The sequence below is a fragment of the Dermacentor albipictus genome, chromosome 5 (assembly GCF_038994185.2).
Source record: "Dermacentor albipictus isolate Rhodes 1998 colony chromosome 5, USDA_Dalb.pri_finalv2, whole genome shotgun sequence".
Classification (NCBI taxonomy): domain Eukaryota; kingdom Metazoa; phylum Arthropoda; class Arachnida; order Ixodida; family Ixodidae; genus Dermacentor; species Dermacentor albipictus.
The window spans coordinates 136,558,261-136,586,104 of NC_091825.1; the positions used below are offsets into that span (position 1 = coordinate 136,558,261).

At 46.8% G+C, this 27,844-nt stretch overlaps 1 protein-coding gene across 1 annotated transcript in view; it reads right to left on the reverse strand.

The window, feature by feature from the left end:
* Window positions 1-22,346, reverse strand: part of LOC135909261 (uncharacterized) — a 31,437-nt gene extending 9,091 nt beyond the window's left edge. The window contains exons 1-5 of the mRNA XM_070538898.1: window positions 22,241-22,346; window positions 8,226-8,345; window positions 2,178-2,290; window positions 804-872; window positions 684-719 (exon numbers count right to left, since the gene is read on the reverse strand). Of these exons, the coding sequence (XP_070394999.1) occupies window positions 684-719; window positions 804-872; window positions 2,178-2,290; window positions 8,226-8,316 (309 nt within the window). The 5' untranslated portion in view covers window positions 8,317-8,345; window positions 22,241-22,346. The remainder of the gene's footprint in view (window positions 1-683; window positions 720-803; window positions 873-2,177; window positions 2,291-8,225; window positions 8,346-22,240) is intronic.
* Window positions 22,347-27,844: the final 5,498 nt, after the last annotated feature.

The following is a 27,844-nucleotide window of genomic DNA, read 5'->3' on the forward strand; positions in this document are numbered from 1 at the left end:
ATGAGGCACGCCGTAGTGGAGGACTCCGGAAATTTTGACCACCTGGGTTTTTTTAACGTGCACCTAAATCTAAGCACACGGGTGTTTTCGCATTTCGCCTCCATCGAAATGCGGCCGCCGTAGCCGGGATTCGATCCCGCGACCTCGTGCTCAGCCTCGCTAAATGTCAGCGAGACGCTACACGTCATGACAAATCAGATGGTTGACCAGAAGGGCGTTCGAGCCGCACCTAGCTTCTCATCGTCACCGCGACTTCAGTGATGACTTTCAGCAATAAGATATCCGGAACAAGGTAAATCATGCTAAAAAGAAACGCGATAAGACTAAGCTACTCTCTGTTTATGTACATTGCGCTGGAATTTCGCGCAGCTCTGTGTTAAAAGTAAATTAGAGTATGCCTTCCTGAAACCGCACATTGAGTTAACTTATGAAGGACGTCGTAGTGGAAGGCATCGGATTAGTTTTGACGACCTCGGCTTTGTTGACATGGGCCCAAAGTGCGGCACACGAGCGTCACTTTTTTTGGATTTCGCCTCCGTCGGAACTCGGCTGCCGCTACCGGGAATCGAACGCGCGACCTCGCGCTCAGAAGCAGGACGGCCGGGAGCGCCGATTTGGGCATACTTCTATGTTAATATATCATTTGTTCGAGATGGACATGCTTCACCTCACGGAAACGTTACCTCATTCCTGGCTGCGGTAGACCAGCAGTCTAGAAGCTGCAAGTATGCAGAACAACGGGTTAGCATTTCTTCCCCAAAAAATACTGGCAATCTGTTTGCTCAAACAGCACAAAACTTCACCTCAACTGCACTCTCTTCCGCTGTCGACTTCATGCAGTCATTATGTGCGTTGCAGAAAGCTTCGACAAGCTGAAAGGAAACGAGAGTTATGTGTTTCATCATGCGACAACGTCTGTAACGACAATACTATCTGGCGTGGTTCCTTGAAGGAAGTCGAAAGTCCCAAAGCTCCGCGCTGCGAACATTGAGCTCAACGGCGCATTTCGCGAGGCTATATTATATTTTTGATAAGCACGAACCTGTACAAGCAAAGGTACAGTGAGCGCTGTTTAGTGACGAAGAGCTACTCCGAGAATAGAAACAATAACAATAAAAATTAATAAATAAAAAGCAACGCAAGAACATTTTGTCTGTGGGCTTGACATTGGTCTCCCATATACTGTTTATTAGATAATATTTTGACTAGTTCAAGGTCGTTTATGTTGTTTTTCTGAAGTTGGGTCTTTATATCCCTATATGTGCTTAGTGTTACGTCCCTGCCACACCAAACACATGTAATAAGCACACCCGGATGAAGTAAAAAAAAAAGAACAGTTGCGTGCGGTCATATTCTTGTTTTATCGTGACTTAAGTAATGCCAATAAGTAACCATAGGAGCGTGTTCATCTGGGTTGGTTGGTACATCGCGTGAAACAGCTGATCTTTATTTTATTCTGCTTTAACAGCGCGACACACGACGAAGCAAACGGGCACAGGACAATACTCACAGGCACAGCACTCTATCTTTTGCCTCGTTCCTTCGTTCTGTGCTGTGCTGTTCAAAATAACCTGCAGTGTGACAAGTAACTATCGATGACATTGACTGTGCTGTTTGCAAATTACATTTTTTTCTTTCTGTTGCTACATTTGAGGTGTATAGTTGCGTGATCCATCGATATGTTTTATTATGTATAGCAATTTGCTTGTTTGGGTGCACGTTAAAGAACGTCAGGTGGTCAAAATTAACCCGGATTCCCCCACTACGGCATGCCTCATAATCATATCGTGGACCACAGATTTCTTTTAAAATTTGCTTGTTCTTATTTGGCCTCTGTCACGGCGTGTCCCTATCTAAACAGTCTGCTCTTTTTCATAGCTGCTGCTATGTTACGGTCAACTGGGCCCTGTCAAGCCGCTCTCACTGCTTTTACTCCAGCCGATTTTTCCAGCGCACTGTTCCGTAAGTAAATCATATTCTAATTCTGATACGCGAATAGTGTTGCTTATATGTTAATTCGACGTTGGCTGTTAATCGGGCACATCATTTAGCTTCAACTACTTGTCTGCACAAATCGCGAAGAAATTGTCGAAAAAATCGAAGATTTCTGTGCGGCACACGCACGCAGATACACATACACACACGCGCACGCATACAGCAAAGCGAAACCCACCTACCTTATTAAGATCGTTCCGCGTGAGGAGTTTCATTGTGGCGACGATTTGTCTTCTGCACTGATTTTGTATCTTTATAAAGTTGGCTCTAAGCCGCAAAATCCTTTTTCCCCGCGCTGTAAATAAGGAGAAGAACAAGAAAGAAAGAAACGAATAGTAGCAAAACACATATGCCTCTATAGTCCAGAGAGGGAGATGAAAAATTTGACGGTAGCTGTAGAGGTATCCTACATGAGTAACTGTGAAATATTTGATGAGGGATGAAGGAAATAAGTGAGATAAAGTAAAAACGGACACACAGACAAGCATACGCGCGAAGTGCACTAGCACACAGCTTACGCTATTTAGTACGATTGTGACCTGTATCTCAAAGGAATGCCAGTAGCACCCTATTAGCGCCGCGGAGAGCAGAGCCAGAACACCGTCAGGGTCCAAGAACGCCCCGCCGCTTTGATCATGCGTTACGACAGGCTCGTTGCGTACCAAATACCGGAATTGGGTGACGAAATATATAAAACTCGATCCATAGTCTGGAATCGATACGAATATGCAGCCGACGTTGTCTTATTAGCACATAGCCAGAGTGGCATTCACCAACTTGCTATAGGCTTCAAAATGAAGCTTGGATCGAAATAGGCGCACCAAGTTATCGTAGAGCTGTGTACAGGGCAGTAATAATATGTAATTAGCGAAAAAAAAAGACCGAGATGAAACCCACATGCGCTCGTTCAAACTGCAGGCGTCTGAAACCAGAACCGGAAGTGTGGCATTACGAAAGAAAAATTTTGGGCTATTCTGGCGATCGCACAGTCTAAAAAAATTCGACAAAACTCATCTCACGGTTACTGTCGACGGTAATGCGTTTTGCATTGAATAAATATAGTGGTACACCGTGCTGGCACCGTCTAAACGAGTTTTGTAGGAAGCGTGCACTGCAGCGGGGTTCCTCTTTCGCGATTTCCCAAGAACAGTCGGCGCCATCTCGCGCCGCCGCCGCGAAGCCTGCGCGTGGCCTCCGAAATGTATGGCTCGCCGGTGCATGCGATTGCTGAGAAATGCGCCATGCGGTAACCACGCTCCTCTCGGGCGTTTCCTTCTGGATACGCTGCGCCATCTAGTGGCATTGCCGATAAATCCAGGCGTGGCCCCCGAGACTAGAAGCGGGGACCGCCAGTGCCTGCGAAGGCTGAGTATGGTTCTAGCTCTTCACGCACACTCAGTGGTGCATGCTCACTGACCCAAGTTAGCGGTTCATTGAATAGATTCACACACTCGGTGCATTCATGGCGCAGCTCGCTAAAGCGTCGGGTTGCTGTCCTTGAGGGAGCCTTGTGACGCGAGTTTGATTACGCTGAACATCGGAGAAATTTAAGGGATACTTGTCGTCATTGAAGAGCTCCACATTCCTTGTGACACATACCTAGTTGCCCAAGTTAGCGTCAAAGAGGTTCATTGGAGACCACCAGCGTAGACCGAGTGGCACATACCCGGTACTCCAAGCAGGCGTTAAAGAGTTTCTTCTAACAGTGGTACCCACCCAGTCCCGCATCTATAGTGACCCTCGTCGGCGTGAAAGAGGTTCGTTGAAGAGCGGCACGTTTGTGCACATTGCCACGTACTCAGTGACTCAACTTAGTCGGGTGGTTGGCTTTGAAACCTGTCCCCTCAGCACAGCAGACCGATGCGCTACCCATTTGATCACGGACTACCCAGAGACCCATGTAGATGGGAAAACGGTCACATACAAATATACATAGTGTTACGAACTTGCACCGCTGCACCACGATAACGGCTTTGTGGTCCCGTAGCGCTCGTCACCCGTTTCGTGACAGAGCGTTGGTAGCGAAGACTCCGAGCCTGGCGTCGATGAGAATAACAAAAGGGACTTTATACATTATATACAGGTTATCATACAGGACATGAACGGATCGGCACTGGGGCCGAGAGCTCACACAAACGCGACTGTTCTCGCACGACGGCGTCCGGCGAAAACGCGTGACACATCTCACCCCAGTCGGGAGCGACCCTCTCTCCAGGTGGGGTCAGCGGATCCTGTTTTCGAGCGGCGTGTCTCTGCTTTTATAATCCCCGAGGCCCATTGTCACTCAACCGGCCCAATACAAAGTCAGCACACGACGGTCGTCCGAGGGGTCCAACCAGCGACCGCGCTGGCCACCCGCTTCAAAGTTCGCGCGCGCGGTGACCTCCAGGCAAGGGAGGTGCGGCGCCGGGCCGTCGGGCACACGCGGACACGTCAAAACACGCTGCTCCGCCGAGGCTTCTCCCGCACGAGGCGCAGCATCTTGACTTGTGAAGGGAGAGTTATGGCGCTCGCAGGATAGATTCTGCATCTTGCAGATTCGGGATCCGGGCTTGTGGTAATGGCACAACAGCATCCCCGCCCTCAGATAAGGCGCCGGGAAGACGAGCTGCCTCCACGTGGCTCGGATGCCAGGCGCGCACGTTCGTCAGGCTCGTCCAAGTTCACGTCCAGTGTCGGGACGCCAGGTAACCTCACGTGCCCAGGTCCGACTCGCCAGGACAGGAGCTCTGCTCACCACGTCGTCGCCAAGGCACCTTGACCAGCTCCGCTCGGGTCGTTCCTAAGACCTTGCTTCTCGCCACTGGTCCCGCTTGGTCGTTCTGCAGCTTGCAAAACCGACCGGCAAAAGGCAACACCCAACACGAACAAGTGCCCTCTGTCTCCCGTCAAACACCAGACAAGGCCATAATTCAAATCAACCTAACTAAATTGTTTTCCCCTTTTTTTCTCCCGCTGCAACAAGAGGCAGGTGTACGATCTAGCACACAAGGCTTAAACAATCAGTTTTCAAATCATCAACACAACAAAATGAAACAATTAATAATCAGCAATAATAATGACAAATAGAATGGTCCCCTTGAAATCGCTTGGACCGAAGACATACCACTGAGGAAGCAAATGAGGTCATTCATTTTTCCCGGCGATATTTTCGCGGAATCCGAAGCTGCTTATATCTGCGACCCTGCTTATCCGTGTAGCGGCGGTACACTAAGCCAGATTCCTTGCCAAATGAAACCCTCTTTTTTTTCACTCCCCGTTTGACGTTCTTCCTCAGATCGGCTAGTGAACAATCTTCCTGTTGCTCGCGAATCCGAGTTTCTCTTTCAACTGCAGCCTGCTCCTGCCGGCTGGCGGAAACCGGAGCGAGTGTGGAGCCCGCGTCGCCTAATTGCGGCGTCGAGTCTATATCGCGGCTAGCACTGCACGCGTCACTCCCACTCACTTCCAGGACCCGCTCGTCTAGGCCAGCCTCCGAGCTCTGCCTCTCCCGTGACTGCTCGCCACTCAAGTTACCGTGATCGGTCCGTGTGCCGCACCGCCTTTCGCTTCCCGACGCTAAGTCAAGTTCCCTCGACAGCGGGCGCGCTTTGGATCGCGTGGGGGCCATGTACGCCACGTCGGCAAAGAATGATTTGCCCTGATCCCTCAGCAGCTGCTCCGAGCTATTTGAGAAGAGGTAGGAAAATTGCTCCGGGAGGGCGGCTGTCACAGCGGCTTCGGTGTTAAGTTTCCCAAATTCTCCTTCAATGCTAACCGTTGCGATCGGTAAACAGACACTCTCCTTCTCGGCCACTTGCCGTATCCTAACGCACTCTCCCGTAAAATCACTCGAGGAGACGAAAGACGGGTGAACAACGTCCATAGTTGCTGCAGAGTCCCGCAGTGCTCGGCACTTCTTGCCGTTTACCTTAATTTCCTGCACATAGGGCTCCAATAGACGTATGTTCTTGTGAGTTTCCCGTATCGTTGCAAAAGCAATTCTCTCTGGGCAGCTTGCAGCGATGTGCCCTTGCTTTTTGCAATTGTAGCAGGTTAACGGTCTCCGTTTTTCAAAAGAACGCGTCATTTCGTTTCGCTGTTTCGGACCATCGTCATCATTCTGAGATGCATTCTGTCCATCCCTTTCAGTTTCTTTGGGAAGGGACTCGTCGTCCCGAAACTCGCGACGCGTGATTTCCTTCCGTTCGTCGGGCTTCCCGTAAAACCCATCTCTTCTATCTGCTTTTTCTATGCGCACTGCCTTGCTGTGCAAGCTGCGGCGTGTGTAATACTCTTCCGCTAACTCTGCTGCCTTGTTTAGCTTAACCTCCTTTAGCCTATCTTGCAGCCAGAGCCGGACATCCTCATCAATGCAACGGTAGAACTGCTCCAACGCGATGCATTCGACAATTTTGTCGCGGTCGTCGTAAACCTCTTCGCCCTTCAGCCATTCCACCAAGTCGGCTTTTAGACGAAACGCGAAGTCAACATTCGACTCCTTACCCTTTTTTGCATACCGGAACCTCTGCCGGAAAGCTTCGGGCGACAATTTGTACTTCCGCAGTAGCGCTTCCTTCACATCACTGTAGCTCTCAAACGCCTCCTTCGATAAGCAAGTTATTACGTCTGATGCCTCCCCAGGAAGCAAGGCTAACAGATTCTGTGCCCAAAGGGATCGCTCAATGCTATTCCGTTCGCACACGTGCTCAAATTTCACGAGGTATTTGGCCATATCCTCTCCGACGACAAAGGGTGGAAGTTGATCGCGTATTCTTGGAACATTAGAAGTGAGACTAGGCGCTGGCGAGCTATTTCGGGTCTCCAACTCTTTCATTTTAAGCTCGTGCTCACGAATCTCTCTCCTTTCCTCCTTTTCCTCCTCGCGACGTTGCTGTTCTCTCCTTTCCTCTTCGCGACGTTCCTGTTCTCTCCTTTCCTCCCTTTCCCGACGTTCATTGATATTCGCCAAGGCCTCAGCGGCTTCCTCAGCCGTTACGTCCCCAGTCCTCATGACCTCAAGGATCGCATTCTTTCTTTTGGTTGAGCCCAACTCAATGCCCAACTCCTCACAAATTTCGAGAAGTTCCTTCACCTTGTACTTCTCCATCGTTCACACTGTCCTCCTGCTGTTTACCCTTTTTGAATATACCTGCCGTACGCTACTATAACACTACTAGTAAGACATATGCAAGTATTTCACACACTGCCCTGTTTACCCTCTCAGCATCCCCTGGTTTTCAGAACACTCTTACTAGGCTTGAAACACACAAGGTTAAACACAATGCAACACCAAGTCAATCCCTGAGCTACTATAACCTGTGTCAGAGAAAGTCTGGTGTTTGAGGTAAACTTCAGGCACTCACCGCGCCGAGGTAGCTGATGCCGGTCAATCCCGTAGCTGCCATCCAGTGTTATGAACTCCAACCGGTGCCACCAGTGTTACGACATCCCACCGCTGCCACCAGTGTTACGAACTTGCACCGCTGCACCACGATAACGGCTTTGTGGTCCCGTAGCGCTCGTCACCCGTTTCGTGACAGAGCGTTGGTAGCGAAGACTCCGAGCCTGGCGTCGATGAGAATAACAAAAGGGACTTTATACATTATATACAGGTTATCATACAGGACATGAACGGATCGGCACTGGGGCCGAGAGCTCACACAAACGCGACTGTTCTCGCACGACGGCGTCCGGCGAAAACGCGTGACACATCTCACCCCAGTCGGGAGCGACCCTCTCTCCAGGTGGGGTCAGCGGATCCTGTTTTCGAGCGGCGTGTCTCTGCTTTTATAATCCCCGAGGCCCATTGTCACTCAACCGGCCCAATACAAAGTCAGCACACGACGGTCGTCCGAGGGGTCCAACCAGCGACCGCGCTGGCCACCCGCTTCAAAGTTCGCGCGCGCGGTGACCTCCAGGCAAGGGAGGTGCGGCGCCGGGCCGTCGGGCACACGCGGACACGTCAAAACACGCTGCTCCGCCGAGGCTTCTCCCGCACGAGGCGCAGCATCTTGACTTGTGAAGGGAGAGTTATGGCGCTCGCAGGATAGATTCTGCATCTTGCAGATTCGGGATCCGGGCTTGTGGTAATGGCACAACAATAGATAGATAGTCGGCCCCCTGAATGTGCGTGAAGTACCCAAGAATGCTAACGCATTAATAAGAGAAACAGGAGAGGTTTGCTTACAACTTCACTTGCTAAGTAGTTTTGTTTTCCAACCGAACGACAGTGAGCAGTGTGTACTGACCTGCGTCAAACGGCTTGCAACAGAAGACCTCGCTTTCCAGTGCCGTGAAGAGAACCAGCAGTAGAGCTTTCAACAGAGTGTCATTCAACATTTTTTCCGAGAGCGCCGAGTTGAGACCGCCTTCGGGAAAGACCGACTTGCAATGAGACCACCCGGAACGCTTACATGACTGCACACTGAAGGAAAACATTTTTTTTAAAGGACAATTAACGAAGAGGAAAAAGAAAGTCCCGACCGTAGTCGCAACAGCAAATATACCCTATACCTACTGGATACACAAGTTTCGCTCTTTCGCGGGTTATTAGATGGAGGTGCCGAATGTTATTTCTTTCTGTCTTATGCTCGGCGAAGCCGGAAGATAGAGGCATGTGTATGCAGGTGTAACGCGAAGTTGGAATACGGTTGGCATGTAGTTTTCGAAGCAAAATCTTTCTTTCTTTCTTTCTTTCTTTCTTTCTTTCTTTCTTTCTTTCTTTCTTTCTTTCTTTCTTTCTTTCTTTCTTTCTTTCTTTCTTTCTTTCTTTCTTTCTTTCTTTCTTTCTTTCTTTCTTTCTTTCTTTCTTTCTTTCCTTCTTTCTTTCTTTCTTTCTTTCTTTCTTTCTTTCTTTCTTTCTTTCTTTCTTTCTTTCTTTCTTTCTTTCTTTCTAGTTGAGATAGCTCTTCTCTTCTAGATTATTTTCCTGAATAGAGCACGAAAGATCGAAAAGAAAATGAATTGAACTGGATGAATGAATGAATGAATGAATGAATGAATGAATGAATGAATGAATGAATTTTTTTAATTTATGCGCTGTCCTTCGTTATATGGTGGCGCTGTCTCAGAGCCCAGCTCATAGGCGCCCGTTCCTGCGTCGGCGTAACCGAGCGAACTGCCCCAGCGAAAGATGAAAGAGTGAACGCGGAGCGCAGCGGCGGATGAAAGACGCGATGAGGAAAGCGGAGGAGGAGGAGGGCATGGCGAAAGGGTGAGAAGAAAAGCCTAGTGCGGAAACGGTGGCTACGAGATGGCGCTAGAGTAGCGAGCGTCGTCTGGGAAGTCTGTCACAGGCGAGCTCTGCGAATCGCGCCCCACGCGTCACCCACGCGCTGGCTCTCCGCGGTCTCCAGATTAGCGAGGCAGTCGCGCCACACTTCGCTCCGTTCGCAACGTGCTGCACGAGACAGATTGTCCGCGCCAGCCAATATATCGCGAAATGAGAACACGTACAGAGGTGGGCCCAAATTTCGCATTACGGAGTATCTTAATCGTTGGTATGGTATGAATAACTTTATTTAGGTCCTGAAGGATCAGTCTGAGACTGATGCGGGCCGCTCCCACGTCGGTACAGAGAGGCCGAGCCCCTCTGCCGTCACACGGGCCCTCTGGACAGCCCTGAGTTGGTCAGCCAGCACTTCACTGTGCAGCATCCGCTGCCACCACTGTTCACCTCGAGAACCATCACCGGCCAACGCCAAGCAGCGCCAAAGCATGTGTTCTAAATCGTTGGTGACTTTTTTTTTAATGAGTCGGTTCCCCTTTGCTATACTATTTTGCTATGCGTTAATGAAACAATTGCATGGAGCGTGTTTAATAAAAGTTACTCAATCAATCAATGGAGCGTGTTTCCGACGTGCTTGAGACGTGGCGTCACCCAACGTCGACGCACTCAGGTCGCACTGCTCGCTGACCGTGCTTTGATACTTTTGACATAACAGCTGTTTCAAGGGAGTTTTGCAAGACATTGCGGGAGAGGGAAATAATGAAGTTTTTCTTTATCGCCAGTGCCCCATTACTGGTGCGGACATGAGTAAATATGTAATAGCTTGTGGTCAGCTTATTATAGAGATGTCGAAAATGAGTAGCTAATTCATTAGTTCCTTATTTCAGGATACATGAGTTTGAGTAAATATATTGAAGTGGTTGTGTGAATCTGAGACTTCGAGAACTGAATATGATGAAGTTTTTTGCATATGAAAAAAAGGTTAAAATCTACGACACTGTACGGAGGAAATTTCGATTAGGGCTGTCAATTTTTACGAAAATAGCTGAAAATTGAAAAATATAAAGACAACTGAAGTATGAAGTTTACAACTCTGTTAATCGGTAACAAAAAATCGTATCGCAATTCTGGAAAGTGCACCTATTGAGACACCCCAAGCAGACAAAACTTATGTGGTACTTATGCATGTACTACACCGCTCTGAATAGAAATAAATTGTGAGTTAAACAAATAAAAAAACCTCGTGTACATTGTAACTATTTTCTTACGTAAACTGCAAACTCATGGATCACATTTTGTGTGCTTGAATTGTTTTAACAGGTGCTGTTCACAGGATTCCGATATCTGTTTTTGGTGCAGAGTTACGGATTTGTAAACTCCGTGCTGCAATCTTTTCTTTGTTGCCTTACTGATTTTCGGCAATATGTGTCGCATTGCGACTGCGGACCGTACATATTCTAACAGCTATTGCACACCTACGAAACATTTCTATGTCGCATTCAATTTGCATATATATAGGGAGTTGTCTATCGACACACATCGGTAACCACTCGACTCAATCTCGATGACCTCAAAAGGTCTCCTCTCCTTACTCGGCAAACCCGGAAAAATAAAGATAAGGAACAATGTGTACACACATGACCAACAAGCGCCCCAGGATGAACAGATATGGCAATATCGTTTCACAAGAGGGCAGCCACGGGACGGTTGCGCAAACTCATTCTCTATTGCATGTCAAATGCTTTTGCTTACTATCTCGATCTCGTCTCTTTCGTTGTCTGTGCGTGCATGCTCGCTTTCGTGATGCGACAAGTATAGCTTGGCAAGAATCAACGCCTCTGACCTCGGCTCGCTACGATGTGACGGCTACCGCACGTCTGCAATCTGCCGATAATGCGTCTCGCCCGTCTTGTCCCTGGACTTCGTAGCGTTAGTCACGTGAGATATCGTGTTCGAAGTTACGTATCAACGCGCTTCTTGCCATGCTTCCTCTCACGTGTACAATGATAAACTCGGGTTTCCCAACTTTCGGTACTTGAAGGATATATACCTGCGCTGAAAACGACAAATACAAGAGGAAACAAGCATGACGCGCCTCTCCTCTTGACCCTGTTTTTGAGAGCTGTTACCTTCGCATTGCGAAATGTACCAACCGGCCCGATTGCGGTTCCATCTGTAGCTTCGACGAAATTCGGTTATCTCCCGCGGTGGCCCATGGCTGGACTCTAGACCTTTTTCGGTAATGAAGATCCTCGGACCATGGCCGTACGCGGCGATGGCACAGAAAGCCACGAAAGCGCTGTTGAGATACCTCGAGTGGTCAGGTCTTGGCAACTGTGTGTAGACTCGGTGCGTCACGTCTTTGAGGACCAAATCCTGGCCGTCCAGCGCGCCCGCGATCGGGTTTATCGTTTTATCGCGTTTTGCCTATAAAAGTTTACTCACTCACTCACTCACTCACTCACTCACTCACTCACTCACTCACTCACTCACTCACTCACTCACTCACTCACTCACTCACTCACTCACTCACTCACTCACTCACTCACTCACTCACTCACTCACTCACTCACTCACTCACTCACTCACTCACTCACTCACTCACTCACTCGCTCGCTCGCTCGCGCGCTCACTCACTCACTCACTCACTCACTCACTCACTCACTCACTCACTCACTCACTCACTCACTCACTCACTCACTCACTCACTCACTCACTCACTCACTCACTCACTCACTCACTCACTCACTCACTCACTCACTCACTCACTCACTCACTCACTCACTCACTCACTCACTCACTCACTCACTCACTCACTCACTCACTCGGTGCGAACCTTCAACTGCGCGCGAAACTGCGCTCTCTCTCTCTCTTCATCACGATAACCCTACCCCCAGTGCAGGGTAGCAAACCGGACGTGCGTCTGGTTAACATCCCTGCCTTTCCGGTCTTCTATTTCTCTCTCTCTCTTTCTCCCTTGCCGAACGCGTCACATTCCACATTCGAAGAGGCTGCGTGTGGCACCAGTTCTCGTAAAAAGGTGCTCGCGTATTATTTTTGGATACTTCAGACCTAATGCTCGCGAATAAATAATGCTTATGGCACTGGTTTATCGTACATTTCAATGTTCACATTTTTTCGAAGCATCTAATCGCATCTTAACCTAACCTAAACGCATCTCTAAAACCTGAAAGAATATCTAAATGTTCACCGTGATCTCTGACCTGTGCGGCGCAATGATAATAACTTTCACGTTCTTGCAATCTACTCCTGTTTTTGTACTCGCTCATAGCTGCCGGCGTCTTATAACTGTGCCCCTAAGCCGCAGGTTAGCCAATTCTCGTTCAAATGAGCCGCGCACGAACCTTAGACAAGAGAACCGGTGTTCCCTAAGCCAGTTGCTGTGTGGTCCTGCTTTAGTCCGTTCCTGATCGCAGACCTCCTACCTAGTTCAAGCTTCCAGTTAGTTACGTGCTTAGCAAAATTTTGACATATTCATTCAGAACTTCAGTTTCACCTTACGGTGCGAGCCACTTAGCCTTTTCTTATACCCGGGGAGTCTGTAATGCTGCAGAGATACCTTGCCTCCAAGCAATAAGTGTTTAAGCAAGTGATTGATTCTATAAAAGGGCATTAATGAGGTCGAAATTGGTGTGCTAATGTTTTCTAACGAAATATGAACCTTAAACAGTGTGTTTATCGTCTTCGCTCGCGCGGTTCAGCTCTGCTATTATAAGGCGAGTAATAAGCAGCGCTTAGTGATACCGAGTCGGAAGGGAAATGACTAGCCGATGAATAAATTACTACAGGTTCATTTAAGGGTTAAAGAAGTAAGAACGAAGTTAGTCAGACCACCACATTTAGCGATCACGCTATTCCTGAATCGATTAGAGTTTCAACAGCCGATTATCAAATTAGAAGTAATTTTCCGGCTGCTCCGCGAGAAGCACTTTTATGAAATTTTGGAGGCGGTATCGGAATTTCGGCTTCTTAATCGGTCATTAAGTGTAATGGGCTCGCAATCGTGGTTAAGCATCGGACACACACGAACAGTACGTTGCCTTGCCGCGCCCTTACGACGAAACGCAGTCTAATTTTTCACTTTGGGGGAAGGAAGGGGGGGAGTGGAGTTAGCTTGCATTCTTTTTGTGTTTCCTAAAACATGTGCGACTGTCCACTTCACAAATTAATAACCAACTAGTTTTGGATGCCGTGAGCGACGTGTTTTCGACAACCCAAGACAACGACGAAAAATACGGCGGCCTTTTCGCAGAAGTTGTGAACAGGCGTATAGTATAGAACAGCTGCACGCGTCGTGCGAGAAAGGGTTCTGCGATTGTGTCTTGAAAATTTCAGCGACTCAAGCTCTCTTTCAGAATTGCATTTGAGCGTTCGGTGCGATATATTCTTGAAAGGCCTTATATCAGGAACTCCATTTATACTTGGGAATTTGTCCGGCTGACATAATTTTGAATGACTCTCTTGAGCCATTTTGCTGATGAACCAGTCATACTATTCACCATCTAGCACGCCTGTCGAGTTACATGACGTTTTTGTTGCTTACTTGGTGTTCTGTGACAAATGCGAATAAGGCTTCGCTTTCGAGGTTTTATCGTGTTTTATTTGAGGTGTCCGATTTTCGTGCATGTGGCTTGAGATGTTTTTGTAGCTTTGTCTATTACGCTTTATCTGCCTTCACTGGACGAATTAAATTCCATATGATGAGTTTGTAATGCCACGAAGTTGTTCGAAGCCAAAAAGACGAAGTTTAGGCAAATCCATGTACTACCCATCGTTCTCACGCTGGCTGAAGCTCCCTTAAACGCTAGCTCCATAGTTACCTGTGGTAATTATTACAAGAAACTCTATGGACGCAGAGCAGGGATACTTTCTTTACGGCTACACGAGTGTCTAGAGCAGGAAGTTGCCATTTACTTTGCTTGGTGTAGAAAAACTGTAGCTCCGCCTACCTAGACGAAGTCATTTATTACAGCTCTAGTGCAGCATGAAAATGACATTTTCCACACTGTGGGTTCGATGAGCGTAAGCAGCAGAAAAAAAAAAACGACTGGTGTCGCAAACGTGTGGTACCATTTTGTCCGTGATTGTCGCCGCTGATATAGCGACGACAAGTGAATGTTCGCTGCAAGGACGGCAGCGAAGTGCTGGCGTGACCGTGTGTCAAAGAGGAAGGCGAGATAAGTTTTCAAGGAAGTAAAATGATATTACGAATTGTGCGGGCTGTTTCAGACTACACGCTGTATTATTATACGCACAAATAAATTGTCTCCGTGCGTGGCGCATTCGCGATGTATTTAACTGCAGTTTGTCTAAGTTTGCTGATGGAGGAAACTCGTACATTGACGTTTAGTGTCAGGCGAGGGCATATACGCCGCCAGTAAGTGCGAAGTTAGGCGAAGTGCGGAGTCAGGCCCGTTTAGTTTCCTGGTGCAGAGGACAACGCGCAGTCAGCTTTGATTGGTAATAGCTCAGTGATTGAAGGGCCCCATACGACGTCATATATAGCCTCTGCCCGTTACTACACTAGTCTGCAAAGCCTACACGAAATGCAGAAAAAAAAATAGCTATAGGATATATGTGTGACGAGGGGGCTGATGGCTTCGAGCGCGCTGTGTTCTCGACGCTTTGTTCGCGTTGAAACGAGAGACAGCACGAATGGCAATTCGCTCGCTGCATCTGCCGCTCTTCCTCACTCCAGCGTTTTGAGAGCGCGTGTCCGCGGTCATCGAGTGAGATGTGTTCATGCTTGCCTGTGCGCGCGTGACACCGTGCTTGTTAATTTAGTTTGTAAGCGCATGTTTACAAGTTTATACCCCTGATAAAACCATTATCCTTACTTCGTATGGCTGTCTAATAATTTGCTGTCGGAATCGGTGCTTCGCTTTTCGGGCGAAGCGGCGACACTCTTTAGTGAAACTCTATATATCGAGGCTGAATTGAATGCGCTTAAGGTTTTTATCGACTTACGATTAAGGGTGTGCGGATATTCGAAGTTTCGAATGCGAATCGAGTACCACACATTAACGCTTCGTACTCGAAAAGGAATTATTCGGTATTTTCGAATATTCTAAACTAACCAAATTTTCCGCAACAACCGAGTAGTAAAGTATGATTGCTGTTCTCCGTCTGCTAAACAAGTGTCGCGAACCAGGAGACAACGACAAAAGTTTTTGAGGAAATGCAGAAACAAAGTGGGGTAAAGCTTTTGTTTTTGGTTTCGCGGTGGAAGCCCGCATGACAACCTTTGATCCTTTGCTTGTAGTCTGTCATTTAGCGTTGCTGGCTATCGTCATGTAGCAGTTTTATCTCTTAGGCTACAACTTGTGAAGTTCTACGTGCAACGGGCCTTTTTACATGTGTCCGCGGCACAAAAGTCCTTCAGCAGTTCCTTTCTTTATTCAATGCGATTAGCGTTTTTGACGTTATCAGACCAGTTCTCTTTCGGCTATCTAATGAAAGAATACGAACTGATCTCGAAGTTAGTGGTGTCTAAAAATGTGGGCTTAACATCGTTCACGGTTCCCTTCAACGAAAAAAGGAAGTCATTTAATTTTTTTGTTTCAGTGCTGCGCGGAATCGAATCCGCATCACGTGGGTCAGATTCTCGGAACTGCGCTCGCTCTGGTAAACACTTCTGAGAAACGAGCGAGCCCTGCCTTTTTTTTATTTTTTATTGACATGATATAAGGAGATGTTGGAGCACAATTTATGGCGCCGGCTACTCCTCATCTCTTGAGTGGTTCCGTCATACATCGTACAAGGTTCAAGGTTACATATCAAATAGTCTTTTCACACAAGCACCAGGACTTATCCCGCAACGTTTCCACGGGAAGACTATGACGTAAGGAATACATGGTACATACAATATACAATGTAAATGTCTCCACACTTATTTAGATGAAAGTCTCAAAAGTACAAAAGATATTGTGGCCTAATAACACATTGTCTAGTCAGCGGGTGTGGTACATACATCGTGTAAATGCATTATCACATACAGTCTCAACAGAAGAGTCAACAGTCAACATAATTCACAAACAGATGGATATAGACAGTGACAATGAAATGAAGGGAACAATGAAAGCGCTAATAACGTCCAGCGATGCCGCTGTCTTCAAGAAAAGTCTTTAGTGCTTTTAAAGCACTCTTCTGCAAGGCCGTTGTTGGCCAAGGTCCCAAAAGTTTCCTTAAACTGAAAGGTCTACGGTCTAATTTAATTAGCGCTGATTTAAGTCGGCTTCTTGGTGTGTCGTGATGTGGGCAATCTAGAAGGAGGTGATATATATCTTCGTCTACAAATCCACAATCACATTCGGGAGTTTCTGCACGGCCAATTCTGTGTAAGAAATGCTTGAGCCCTGCCTTCATCGCTTGCACGTAGCGTACGTTACGTGCTCTATAAAACAGAGGAGCCTCATGTGCCGCCTCACTTCGCCCATGTTCACGCGTCGAGTGCACGTCACTTTACGGTGCCGTCTTCCGCCAAGATTCCCGCGAATTCAGTCCACAATAACTTCATGTCCACCTCAACAGAATTCTATTCGGACACTTGGATAGCACACTATACGGAAGGGGAAGGCGCTGGAAACAAACGAGCCTTGCATACATTTCCTGTTATCCAATATATATATATATATATATATATATATATATATATATATATATATATATATATATATATATATATATATATATATATATATATATATATATATATATATATATATACTTATGTTAACGTTAAGGGATAAGAAAAGAGCAGATTGGGTGAGGGAACAAACGTGAGTTAATGATACCTTAGTTGAAATCAAGAAAAAGAAATGGGCAGGACACGTAATGAGGAGGGAAGATAACCGATGGTCATTAAGAGTTACGGAATGGATTCCAAGGGAAGGGAAGCGCAGCAGAGGGCGGCAGAAAGTTAAGTGGGTGGTTGAGATTAAGAAGTTTGCAGGGACAACATGGCCACAATTAGTACATGACCGGGGTAGTTGGAGAAGTATGGAAGAGGCCTTGGCCTGCAGTGGGCGTAACCAGGCTGATATATATATATATATATATATATATATATATATATATATATATATATATATATATATATATATATATATATATATATATATATATATATATATATATATATATATATATATATATATATATATATATATATATATATATATATATATATATAGAAAAGACGCCCACCACACCACAAGTGTCAAGCAAGGCGCCGCAACGCAACGCTGGACCGCACGTACCCACACCCACGTGCTGACAGACCGACGGCTCGTGCACGAGAATCGGATGACTGGCACGCGACACGATGTGACGAATAGGAGAACGACGTTCGAAGGAGCGAAGCTCGAGCGACATTGTCTTGTCGATTGCTCGGTCTGTTGGGTAGGCGGGTACAGGATCGCCCAGAATAAATTAGTTTTTTTTTTATAAACGGCTGTCGCAACTGTTGGTTATACGAAGACGGGCATCTGGGCTTGGCACGACCTGGTTTTCATCTTGGTCTCTGGCTGCGCTGCTTTTGTAAATGCATTGTAGTTAGTTCCTTTGTTTGTGTCGTCCCTCCTCACGTACCACTTTATATATATATATATATATATATATATATATATATATATATATATATATATATATATATATATATATATATATATATATATATATATATATATATATATATATATATATATATATATATATATATATATATATATTAAGAGAGAGAGAGAGAGAGAGTGAGAGAGAGAGAGAGAGATGATTAATCTGAAGGAAACGCATGGAGGTCGGCCCGAACTGATGCGTTCTAGCGTGCAACAGTGTCAACAATATTTGTCAAAAGCCTCAATGAAAAATCGATGACATGGGAAGGAAAATTTTTTGCTCGAAATTGTTTGCTGGCACTTTCTTTGGAATAATAGTTTATGCAGCCATTAAAAAAAATTGTCTCTCCACAAATCCAGACTTTATAAGCAAAGTAAACTTGAACAAACACCAGTTTTAAGTATGCATGAAACTTCCTTTCTTTTTTTCCTTGTTTCATTTTTAGTGAAAAATTCTCGGACCACACATGGGGCCTGGGTGTCACGTGCAGACAACGAGCGCGCAAGAAAGTGAAGCGCTGCTAAAGCTTCTCACTTTCGTGCATGCCCCGTTTTCGTTTCGGCATTTATTCCTGCTTTCGCCGGATGAGCGCATCGTGAAACCCAGATGACACGTCCCACATCCCATCCTCACCAACGACTTCGTTATCGGGCTCGATGAACGCATCGCATAGTGCGACCCTGCTGTATGTAAAAAAATAGGGCGAGGAGGTTGTTGGAAAGACCAGTTTTACTCGGCCCATTCGATCGTTCCATTTACCCCTCCGCCCCCTGCAGTGTGCCGTTTCGAACTGCTTCGTTCGCTATGTAACCGTCTCAGCGCTAATCATTTCGATATGCTAAACGCCTCATCCAGAGTGAAACCATCTTCGATCTACGCAGATTGTGCTTTGGGGTTCGTTTATCGTGTCAAGGCCCCGGATCGAGAACTGCTGAACGGGTTTACGGAGCGTCGAAGAATTAGCGACGTTCAATGCAAATTTGAGACAAGGACATTTGCATGTGGTCTTCTAAAACAGTTCATTTGCTTCCTGCCGTTTATTCCACCACTCTGCCCGCTTGCGTTGAAAGGGCAAACTAATGATTCGCAAAGGACTTGAAGCTGGGACGCCTTGTCGTTGTATAATACATCGCGTGCGCAGGAAACTAGTTTTCGCTTTCTTTATTTATTTATTTATTTATTTATTTTGAATTTGAGACACGACGTCGCTGTGCACGCCGAAAAAATTCCGCCTGCTCTTCCGTTGAAATCGATGGAGGCCTTACCGACTACCGCGTACTGCGAAGTAGGTCTTGGCATTGTTCAGAGTTATCATCGTAGAAAGGCGATAGAAAGAGTAGCACGTGCATATCATATTCACATTTGCGCAACGTCGATTGCGCCTGCCCTCCTGTTGACTTACCCACTTGTATAATTCATATTTGCGTATGGTAATGATATCTGGATAACGCACATTGGCGATGCGCCCGTATACGCCATTTAATACCAGCCGTCTTCACGTGCTCTTGGACCATAGTCCCATGGCGATGATTGTTATCTTAGGACCCTAGTCGGTCCCGGGACGTAGTCGTCAGGTGTTCAAGGTTATCTTGTTTTTATTGCGCAAGGAGAGTACTAGGCGTGAAAGTTCAAGAAGGGCCGTATCTCCCAGTGCAACAAGATATTTCACTCTTGGGATGGACAAGTCATGAGTGTTCACTCAGACGTAGCCTTGACCTATCCACTTATAATCTATTTCTACGTGTGGCAATGTCATCTGGATAACGCGTTGGCGTTGCGTCCGCATACGTCATTCAATAGCGACCTTCATGACGTGTTTTTGGACCATAGCCAACCCTCAAGAATGGTTATCTGAAAAAAAAAAAAAAGGCTGGTCCCGGAGCGTGATCGCCAGGCGTTTGACGTTATCCTGATTTCATTGTGCCAAAGAGCACCAGAAATGAGAATTCAAGAACCGTATCTCGTAGTGTGACCAGATCTTTCACCATAGGTAGATACATGCCTTGAGAATCGAGTCAGATGCAGCTTCAACATTTCTTTCCTTGCGGAATAAACAAGGCCAGTAGCCAGAAGAACACCTGTTAGGGTATTAAAGATGGTAGGGATGTCCTGCGTATGAGCTGTTTACCAGACAGCAGCCCCCATCCTCAGTCAATAAAGTCCGGGAAGGTTCGAAAAAAAAATTGCTTTAATAAATAAAAATGGGGCCAACGTAACATCTAACGAAAATATCTATTGCACGTAGGTTAAGTCACGGACGCTTATAAAGTTAGGTTGCTATGAGTGCTTTCAATTCTAATGAGACGTGTCTCTCAGGGCTAACAATGGGGCCTAACGGACGGTGGTGCTATAAATGTACGATGCGGCCCTGTACATATATGTAACTGCCGTCCGTTATATGCTCCGTTCGAATCATCACTCTTCTGCTTCTGATCGCTCCTTCTCCTGGGGTATAACGGACGATGGTGCGATATATGTACACTGCGGCCCTGTACATATATGTAACTACCGTCCGTTGTATGCTCCATTCGAATCATCACTCTTCTGCTCCTGATCGCTCCTTCTCTTCTCCTATTCTCCTTCTCATGCTAAGTACCGGGCCAGAGCTTGACGCACAAGACCAACTTTCGAGCTATCCTTTAAATACACGCGTTTTCTGGTGGTGACATTAACAGCAAGCTGCTTTCGGGTGCTCTGTTGCTCCTTCTGACAAAAACAAAACCAAATTAAGCACGGAATAACATGGAAGCTTACTTTTAACTTTTGAAACACATGTTCAATATAGATTTATAGCAAGAAATAGTCGCAGAAGCAAGTTATGTGCATTCGACATTCTAGCAGCGTAAGCGGCGTAAGCTAGCAAACGGCAAGTCCTCCACGGTTTATTTGTATATAAGTAAAAGAAAAAAGAGAGAAGAAGAAAGTTACTTAATACGGCGAAACCGCACCCCTTCCGTATAAAATTGACTAATGTGTTTCTTAATCCACACCGGTATCTCGGCACGGGAACGTTTTTAAATTTAGATCTTTTCCAACAGTCGCCTCGATGTCGGCTGCTTGAATTACGTCTGCATAACTGCGTCTGCTAAGCGCAGACGTAGTTACGCGACGGCTCGGTCATCCAGAGGTACGTACATTGGAAGGAGAAAGGTGCGCAGATAACATCACCCTGTGGCTCCAGCCACGGTGCCGGGGAAAACATTTCGTTTGAATTTGAATTCCGCCACTTTTGGTCGCGGTTTTTCGGCGCCTCTCGTCCTGTTGGGTGTCCTCGTTGTACGCGTTCTATAGTTGCTTGCTTCATTGTGTGTGCCAGTATTGCGGCTTGCTAGACGCCCCCCCCCCCCCCCCCCTCTTCTCTTACTATTTAATTTTTTTTTTTTGATAGCTCGCCTCGCGGCACAAAAGAGAAAGCGTGAGATGAGGAAACGGTTGGCTAAAGATAAAGGCAGAGGGAAGCGTGCGAGCCCGTTTTCTTTCAATGAAACGAACGGCCAATTCTCGCTTAAAGAATCTAATTCGCAGACAACCAAATCTGCGCATTTGTGCCACATATAGGTCACACACGGGTCGCGGGAAGACGGACACTTTCAATGCATAGTGCCTTAACGAGAACACACGCAGCAGACACACGAAATCGGAACGCGGAATGCCTCCTAAAGGTTGACAGGCGCGCGCCCTTCCTATACCTCTTAAGAGGAAAAAAAAAAAAGAAGATGTCGACATATGCACAGCTCAATTCAAAGCAATTAAACGGAATAAAGCGACGATATCTTAAGTGTCGTTTGTACGCCATCTCGCCAAAACACGCAAGAATGACCTCGGAAAAAAAAGGAAGATAGAAAGAAGAAAAGAAACAGCAGGAAATATACCGGAGCATAAGGCGTTAGAGGAAGGCAGGAGCGTGAATAAGGTTCTATCCACGCTCATATATATATGTATATATATATATATATATATATATATATATATATATATATATATATATATATATATATATATATATATATAGCAGTTCTTTCGAAATCGAAGCGAGGATCCACTGCCCTTGATGTATGGAGTGGCAGCAGTTTGGCGCCTCGTCGCATAGACGGAACCCTTCCCTATATAGGCTTCGCTGCATCGCTGCATCGCTGCAGCTTTCGCGTCTCTTGTCGTTCACTTTAGATGCTCCGCTTTCTCCTTCTGCAGGGAGGCGGAAGAAGTGAAGCGCATTTTATAGCGAACGTTCATGGACTCCGGAATCGCGGGCAATAAAATACGAAAGGCGATAGAGCGGGTCATAACGTCATTATTTCGTGCCATTCAGGAACCCCACCGATTACTTCAGATTGCTTGCTGCTTCTCACTTGTTGCGCATTTTCTCTACTTTTTTTTCCCCCTTTAAATTCAGCTCACCATTTTGGCCTCCCGAGGGTCTCCGCCATTTCTGCTTTGTCCGAGAAAAATGTCCTTATGCGCAGTTTTGGACGCCTGCGAGGTTTTGGGCCTCGTGTGATCTGCATGCAGGGGAAAGCGAGAGAAGCGTTGTACAGCGCGCAAGTCTTAAATGTCGATAATGCAAGCATAACCTCCGAGATCGGGTGGTGTGCGCCCCGTCCGATCTCGGAGGTTACGATTCGAGAAGCAGAGCTAGCGGCAACGTTATTTGACACTGCGTGAGTTAAAGGGACAGCAAAGATAAAGACTACAGATAAATTTAAACTGATTAAGCCTTTTCAAACTGCATTTCCATTAACTTTGCGATAACTTGATGTTAATTATTAGAAGTGAAAATAAAGATCAAAGTTCTCTGTCTTTTCTTCTTCTTTCTGTCGATTATCTGCGCTTAACATAGTAAAGGACGTGGCAGCTGACGGTTTTCTTGCCTTTCGTTGCCAAAGATGCAACTTTCAGTCGAGATTACAAGAAACTCTTATCGTGAGTAGAAGCAAGTGCGAAATGACGCGCTTGATTATGGAAACTAAGAACATAGCCACAGTTGGTGAAGCATGCGCCAGTAAGACATCAATTTCTTTATCAATAAAAGAACTCGATCGTCTCCGTTCGCGTTGAACGGGCAGCCTTCTAAATAATCAGTGTGACCACAAAAGTGTCTGGGCGTGGTTTTCTCGGTTTTGCACATGTTTGCCGAGAAATGCACACATGTCTTGTGACGTTTTTGAGGAGTATATAAGTACGCCTGCGAGAAGTGGAAATAAATCTTTGATTGAAAGTTAGCGTTGCGTGTTTGTCTAACGTGCCTTTCTGTGTCCCAAGTCATTCTGCCTTCGCTACAATAAGGAAGCAGATACCATGTGTACAAGCCCATGTAGCTACCCTCGTCGATTACCTCAAAGTTGGCACACGTCAGTGTGCTGTCACGGATTTCAAAGAGCTTTTTTTTTTCGTATTTAGGACGCCCTGACTAAGTACACGTGCTTGAAGCTTGCTAGCTTCAGTCTTTGGCTGTCACAGAATACAATGTGGTCCATCCTAACCGATAAAATTATTTTGCGTAGGCCAGAGTGGACGGCGCTGAAATCCTTTACCTGTAACGGCGAGCTGGCGTGGTAACTTTAAGGCTGTGCCTGCCACCCGCGGTCTTTCGGTTCTTTTCTTTTTTTGCGTCTTTCCTGCCCACACTCGTAGCAAGCCTGTGTACATTGAAGGTAAGAGCGGCATTTCTTGATGTTGTTGTGATGTAACTTTCTAATACAGCTCGACCTATTTTTATCGTGTAAGAGCTCCTCTAAATGTATGACGTCGCATGAGGCAAAAAAGCAAGAAGAAAGGGCAAACACAATATAAAATGACATAAAAGCAGAAGTAAGAGGTTGCATTCGGTGGCAGTAACGTGCAAGCTTCTCTGTAGCTCGCGAGGGGGCGCTGTTCTGCAGGTAAACGAGGCAGACAGGCGTGCACAAACAACAACATGGCGTGTAACAAGCTGTAATTAGCGTATACAGTGCTCGACGTTGGCTGCCACGCAGGACAGCTGGAAGAAACAAGCGGAACGGAGTTTGCACGTGCCAGGCACGCGCGCGCTGGGAGCTGTGTATGCACGCCGAGTGGCGCTTTGCACGAGTGTGCTCGTGTAGCCGTGAGACTCGCTATCGCGTTTCCTACCAGTTCTGTGCATATAGTCGTCTCCACGGGAAGCCACAGCGCACCCGTTGCACAAGGTGTGCTCTATGCCAGCGCCTGCCTCAGTTCAGCCGTACACTGCTTTCAGTCTTATGAGGGAGACGTGCGTGCAGTGCTAGTAGATGGAAATATTTTAGGTAGTTATGCGTAGAATCTACCAAGTTTCCACGGACCACAAATTATGAGGCGTGACGGAGACTCCGTGCAGACGCTGTGTCGACGTGTGGGCTTCAAGTCGTAATCATATACTGATTGAAGGCGTGAGCAAACGAACTAACCAACAAGGACTCATCGAGTGACTCTCTAGATGATGTTTCTTATTCTTATTTTTTTTATGTAAGAGTGCAGTGGCTGGTATATGACGCAAGAAAAAACGATGCATTTATCCGAATTACTGCCTATGCACCTTTGTTTAGTCTGTTTTACTAAACAATGTGGCGTTGTGTTTGCCCAAACTGGTGTCAGCTAATCATGATTCAGTAAAAAAGAAGTAAACGAAATCCGTCCTTTTGTATTAGAGCGGGCCGTTATTGGCTAGTGCACATATAATAGGCAAGCGCAGTCACAACTGCTACTCGTATGCAGCCGAAATGAAACACGTGTGCGGTGCGGACCGCTTTTCGCCCTTGCTTTGCGAATTCATCCGGCTCTTACGCAAATCCTGTTCTCGCTTTCGCTTTGCTGTACCGATTTAGTGAAAATGAGTAGCCACGCCTCTGCTTATACTGCAACGGGAAAGGCTTGCTGACTGACGCCCGATTTCCGTTTCTATAGTGTCGGTGCAGTACTCTGTATAAGCCGAAACCTTTCTGTGCCGAACGAATTAGACTGCAATTATTTCCTCCCACCAAAGCATTATGCTGCCACCGGAGAAGCCCTGTACACGTTGCGATGGAAGCCTGACGTTGCAGCGTTTGTTGGCTCGTTTCATCATTCTCTCTCCGCTTGTGTATTCTGCATGTTTCTTAAGTCCCCGTGAAGGTTAGTTACTGCTTGTTTCGCCGGCTTTTTACCGTTTGTTCAGGCCACGAAAGCGAGGTGTCGTGTCTTCTTTGTTGGAAAGAAAGCACGGACGTTGTGGTGTTTGTACCTTCGAGTTAGAAGACTGTTAAGGCAAGAAATAGTTCACCGGTGAAATTGCTTTCTATTCCACGGGCTCTGATTTAGTACCATGCCATCGATTTGTCTTTAGGATGGGTTTTGTATTAACAGTTAATTAACAAACAACTAGTCTACGGCGACTCGTTCAGTTCCAAATGAAGCGCGCAAACCGAAGTTTTCACTTATTCGTAGCAGGTGAACACAAGAGCACTTCAATGACGTTGCGGTTCCCTTTGTGTGACGCGAGAGTCTTTGCTATCAAAGAGAGAGAGGCAGAAGAAAGGGAGGTTAAACAGAGGGGAATATTTGGTTTGCTACCTCATGCTGGGGATAGAGTGGAGGGGGGGGGGGTAAAGTGACAGGAAAGGTGAGAGGGAGAGAAGGAAGTTACAGGCCTGCGTGGCGTATACGCAGCACATTCACAACGTAAGCTGCAGCACCTCCATAGGAGCTCCATTTTCAGCAGCACGCACTAGAGGGTTCGTACCTTGCAAGGAGCGTCATAACGTGTACGGAAGAGTAAACACAGCTATCGAGACTACGCGGCGCGCATATCAAATTCCTTGACCCGTGGTACGATGCGGTGCTGCTGTTGCTGATGATGATCATTTATTTTCATCCCTTATGGAGCGAGGCGGTGACAAATAGCAACCTAGCCAGCTCGAGTTAACCAGGTCCAGCTAAATGCAAATGCTATATGTCGGGACGCTTGGTGGAATACAACGCAACTGCACTGTAAAATTTGCACGTATCGACGCGATGCGGCGCGCATGCTAAGTTGTGACAGTTGTGACAACTCGCGCGATGTGATGCTAGAGCTTTCTCTGGCTCCTTTGTGCGTTTATTTCGCAGTGGCCAGACTTTCAACTAATTGAAACAGGCGCCTGTGCCAAGGACGCGCGCTTTCGCGTAACCGAGCTGCGGCGCGCGTTCGTTGCCGAACGCCAACTAACGCACGTGCTCTCGCGCGAGAGCTACAGCGCGTCTGAATGATGATGATGATGATGATGATGATGATGGTGGTGGTGGTGGTGGTGGTGGTGGTGGTGGTGGTGGTGGTGGTGGTGGTGGTGGTGGTCTAAAGAAAGGAAAGACGCTTGATTTTAGATGCTGTGGTGGAGCGCTCGCGAATGACCGCCCTCCATCTTTTCCCGCCGCACTCTCCCCGTTTGGCGGCTACGGTAAAGCACTCCAGTGGCGGGAGAGGAAGACGGCAGTGCCCTTTCACGCAGGCCCTCGCATCGCTGGAGACAACGCAGATATGACGTATCGGCTTGTGTATGTATAGCCACTGTATTACCGCTACAGGTGTGCTATAGCTAAAAATAATAATAATAAATTGAATTCTGGGGTTTTACGTGTCAGAAGCACGATTTGATTATGAGGTGCGCACCCTATAGTGGGGGGACTCCAGATTAATTGCGACCAGCTGAAGTTCATTAAGTTGCCTCCAATCCACGGTAAACGGGCGTTTTCTTTCTTTTTTTTTTGCAGTGGGCCGCAAATAAAATGCGGCTACCGCAGCCAGACGTGCGGCTCTGTTCCCTACGGAATCACGCAATGAGACCACAAACACTACCTAAACGTCCTCGCTACAACAAATGTACGCCTTCGAAAGCATCATTCCTTTAAAGAAAACGAATAACCTCCTAGAAGCGTTCGCCTGTTCATGAATTTACATTGGCACTCATCGTCAACTTTTGCACAATGCGTTTTTCATTATCTTTTTTTTAAAAGGTTCTTACGCGCTAGCTATCCCAGCCACATGTTTTTCTCGTTGCAATGAGGTAGCCACTGTGAACTTTGGAAATCGCCACTGGTAGTAGCGACCGTGTCTGGCGTTTCCGGAAGGCATCTTCTCAGCTTGACACACCCCCCGCGGCCACCGCACCCTCTTCACCCGCGGCCCTCCGCAGGCCAACGAGCATTTGGGCCGGACGCTGCTTGTCTCGCGAGAACAGGTTTATGCTATGTGCCCATATGTATCGCCAGCGTCCACCCAGTTAACTCCGATGGAAGGGCATCAATCGCGCGGAGGGAGCGACAATGATTAAAGCTTCGTTAACGGCCTTTGCCGCTGATTGCCCGCGCCGATTGCCTCGTTCGGGACGAACGCGTGTGTCTGCATGCGAAACACTCGCCACTCCCAGCATAAAAAAAAAAAAGATTGTGCGGATTCGCTCCCATACATCGGTGTGCCACTGAGCACTGCCGCTCCTTGGAAATGAAGGTCCCGTACGTGCTTTGTCTCTTGCTTCATTTAGCCCGCCACTGTGAGTCTGCGTGACTACGCGCTTTTGCAGTTTTCTGTGCGCGTGCGCGTTGCTTCTGTTTCTTTGCGCATCTACGTGTGCTGGCTTTTTTTTTGCGTGAATTCGGTTGGCGCGTTCATTCTGCACGGTACGTACAGTCGCGGACAGAATATTATGGACCATGAAATCTAAGAAAAAGCTGAATATCTCCGCAACATCACAACGCAATCTGGTTTTTGCATTTTGGACCTCGACTAGAATATGCTAACAACGTTGTCGTGGGCAGTTTTACTGGTTACTGCTACATGCTGCTCGGGAATTGAACGTTTTCGGAGATCCCGTGGTCCATTTTATTCTGTCCGCGACTGTACGTTACTGAAGGATTTGCCATCATGTTAGGCTGTTAACGCCAAACAAAAATAATTGAATTGTGGGGTTTTACGTGCCCAAACCACGATCTGATTATGAGGCACGCCGTAGTGGGGGACTCCGGATTAATTTCGGCTATCTGGGGTCCTTCAAC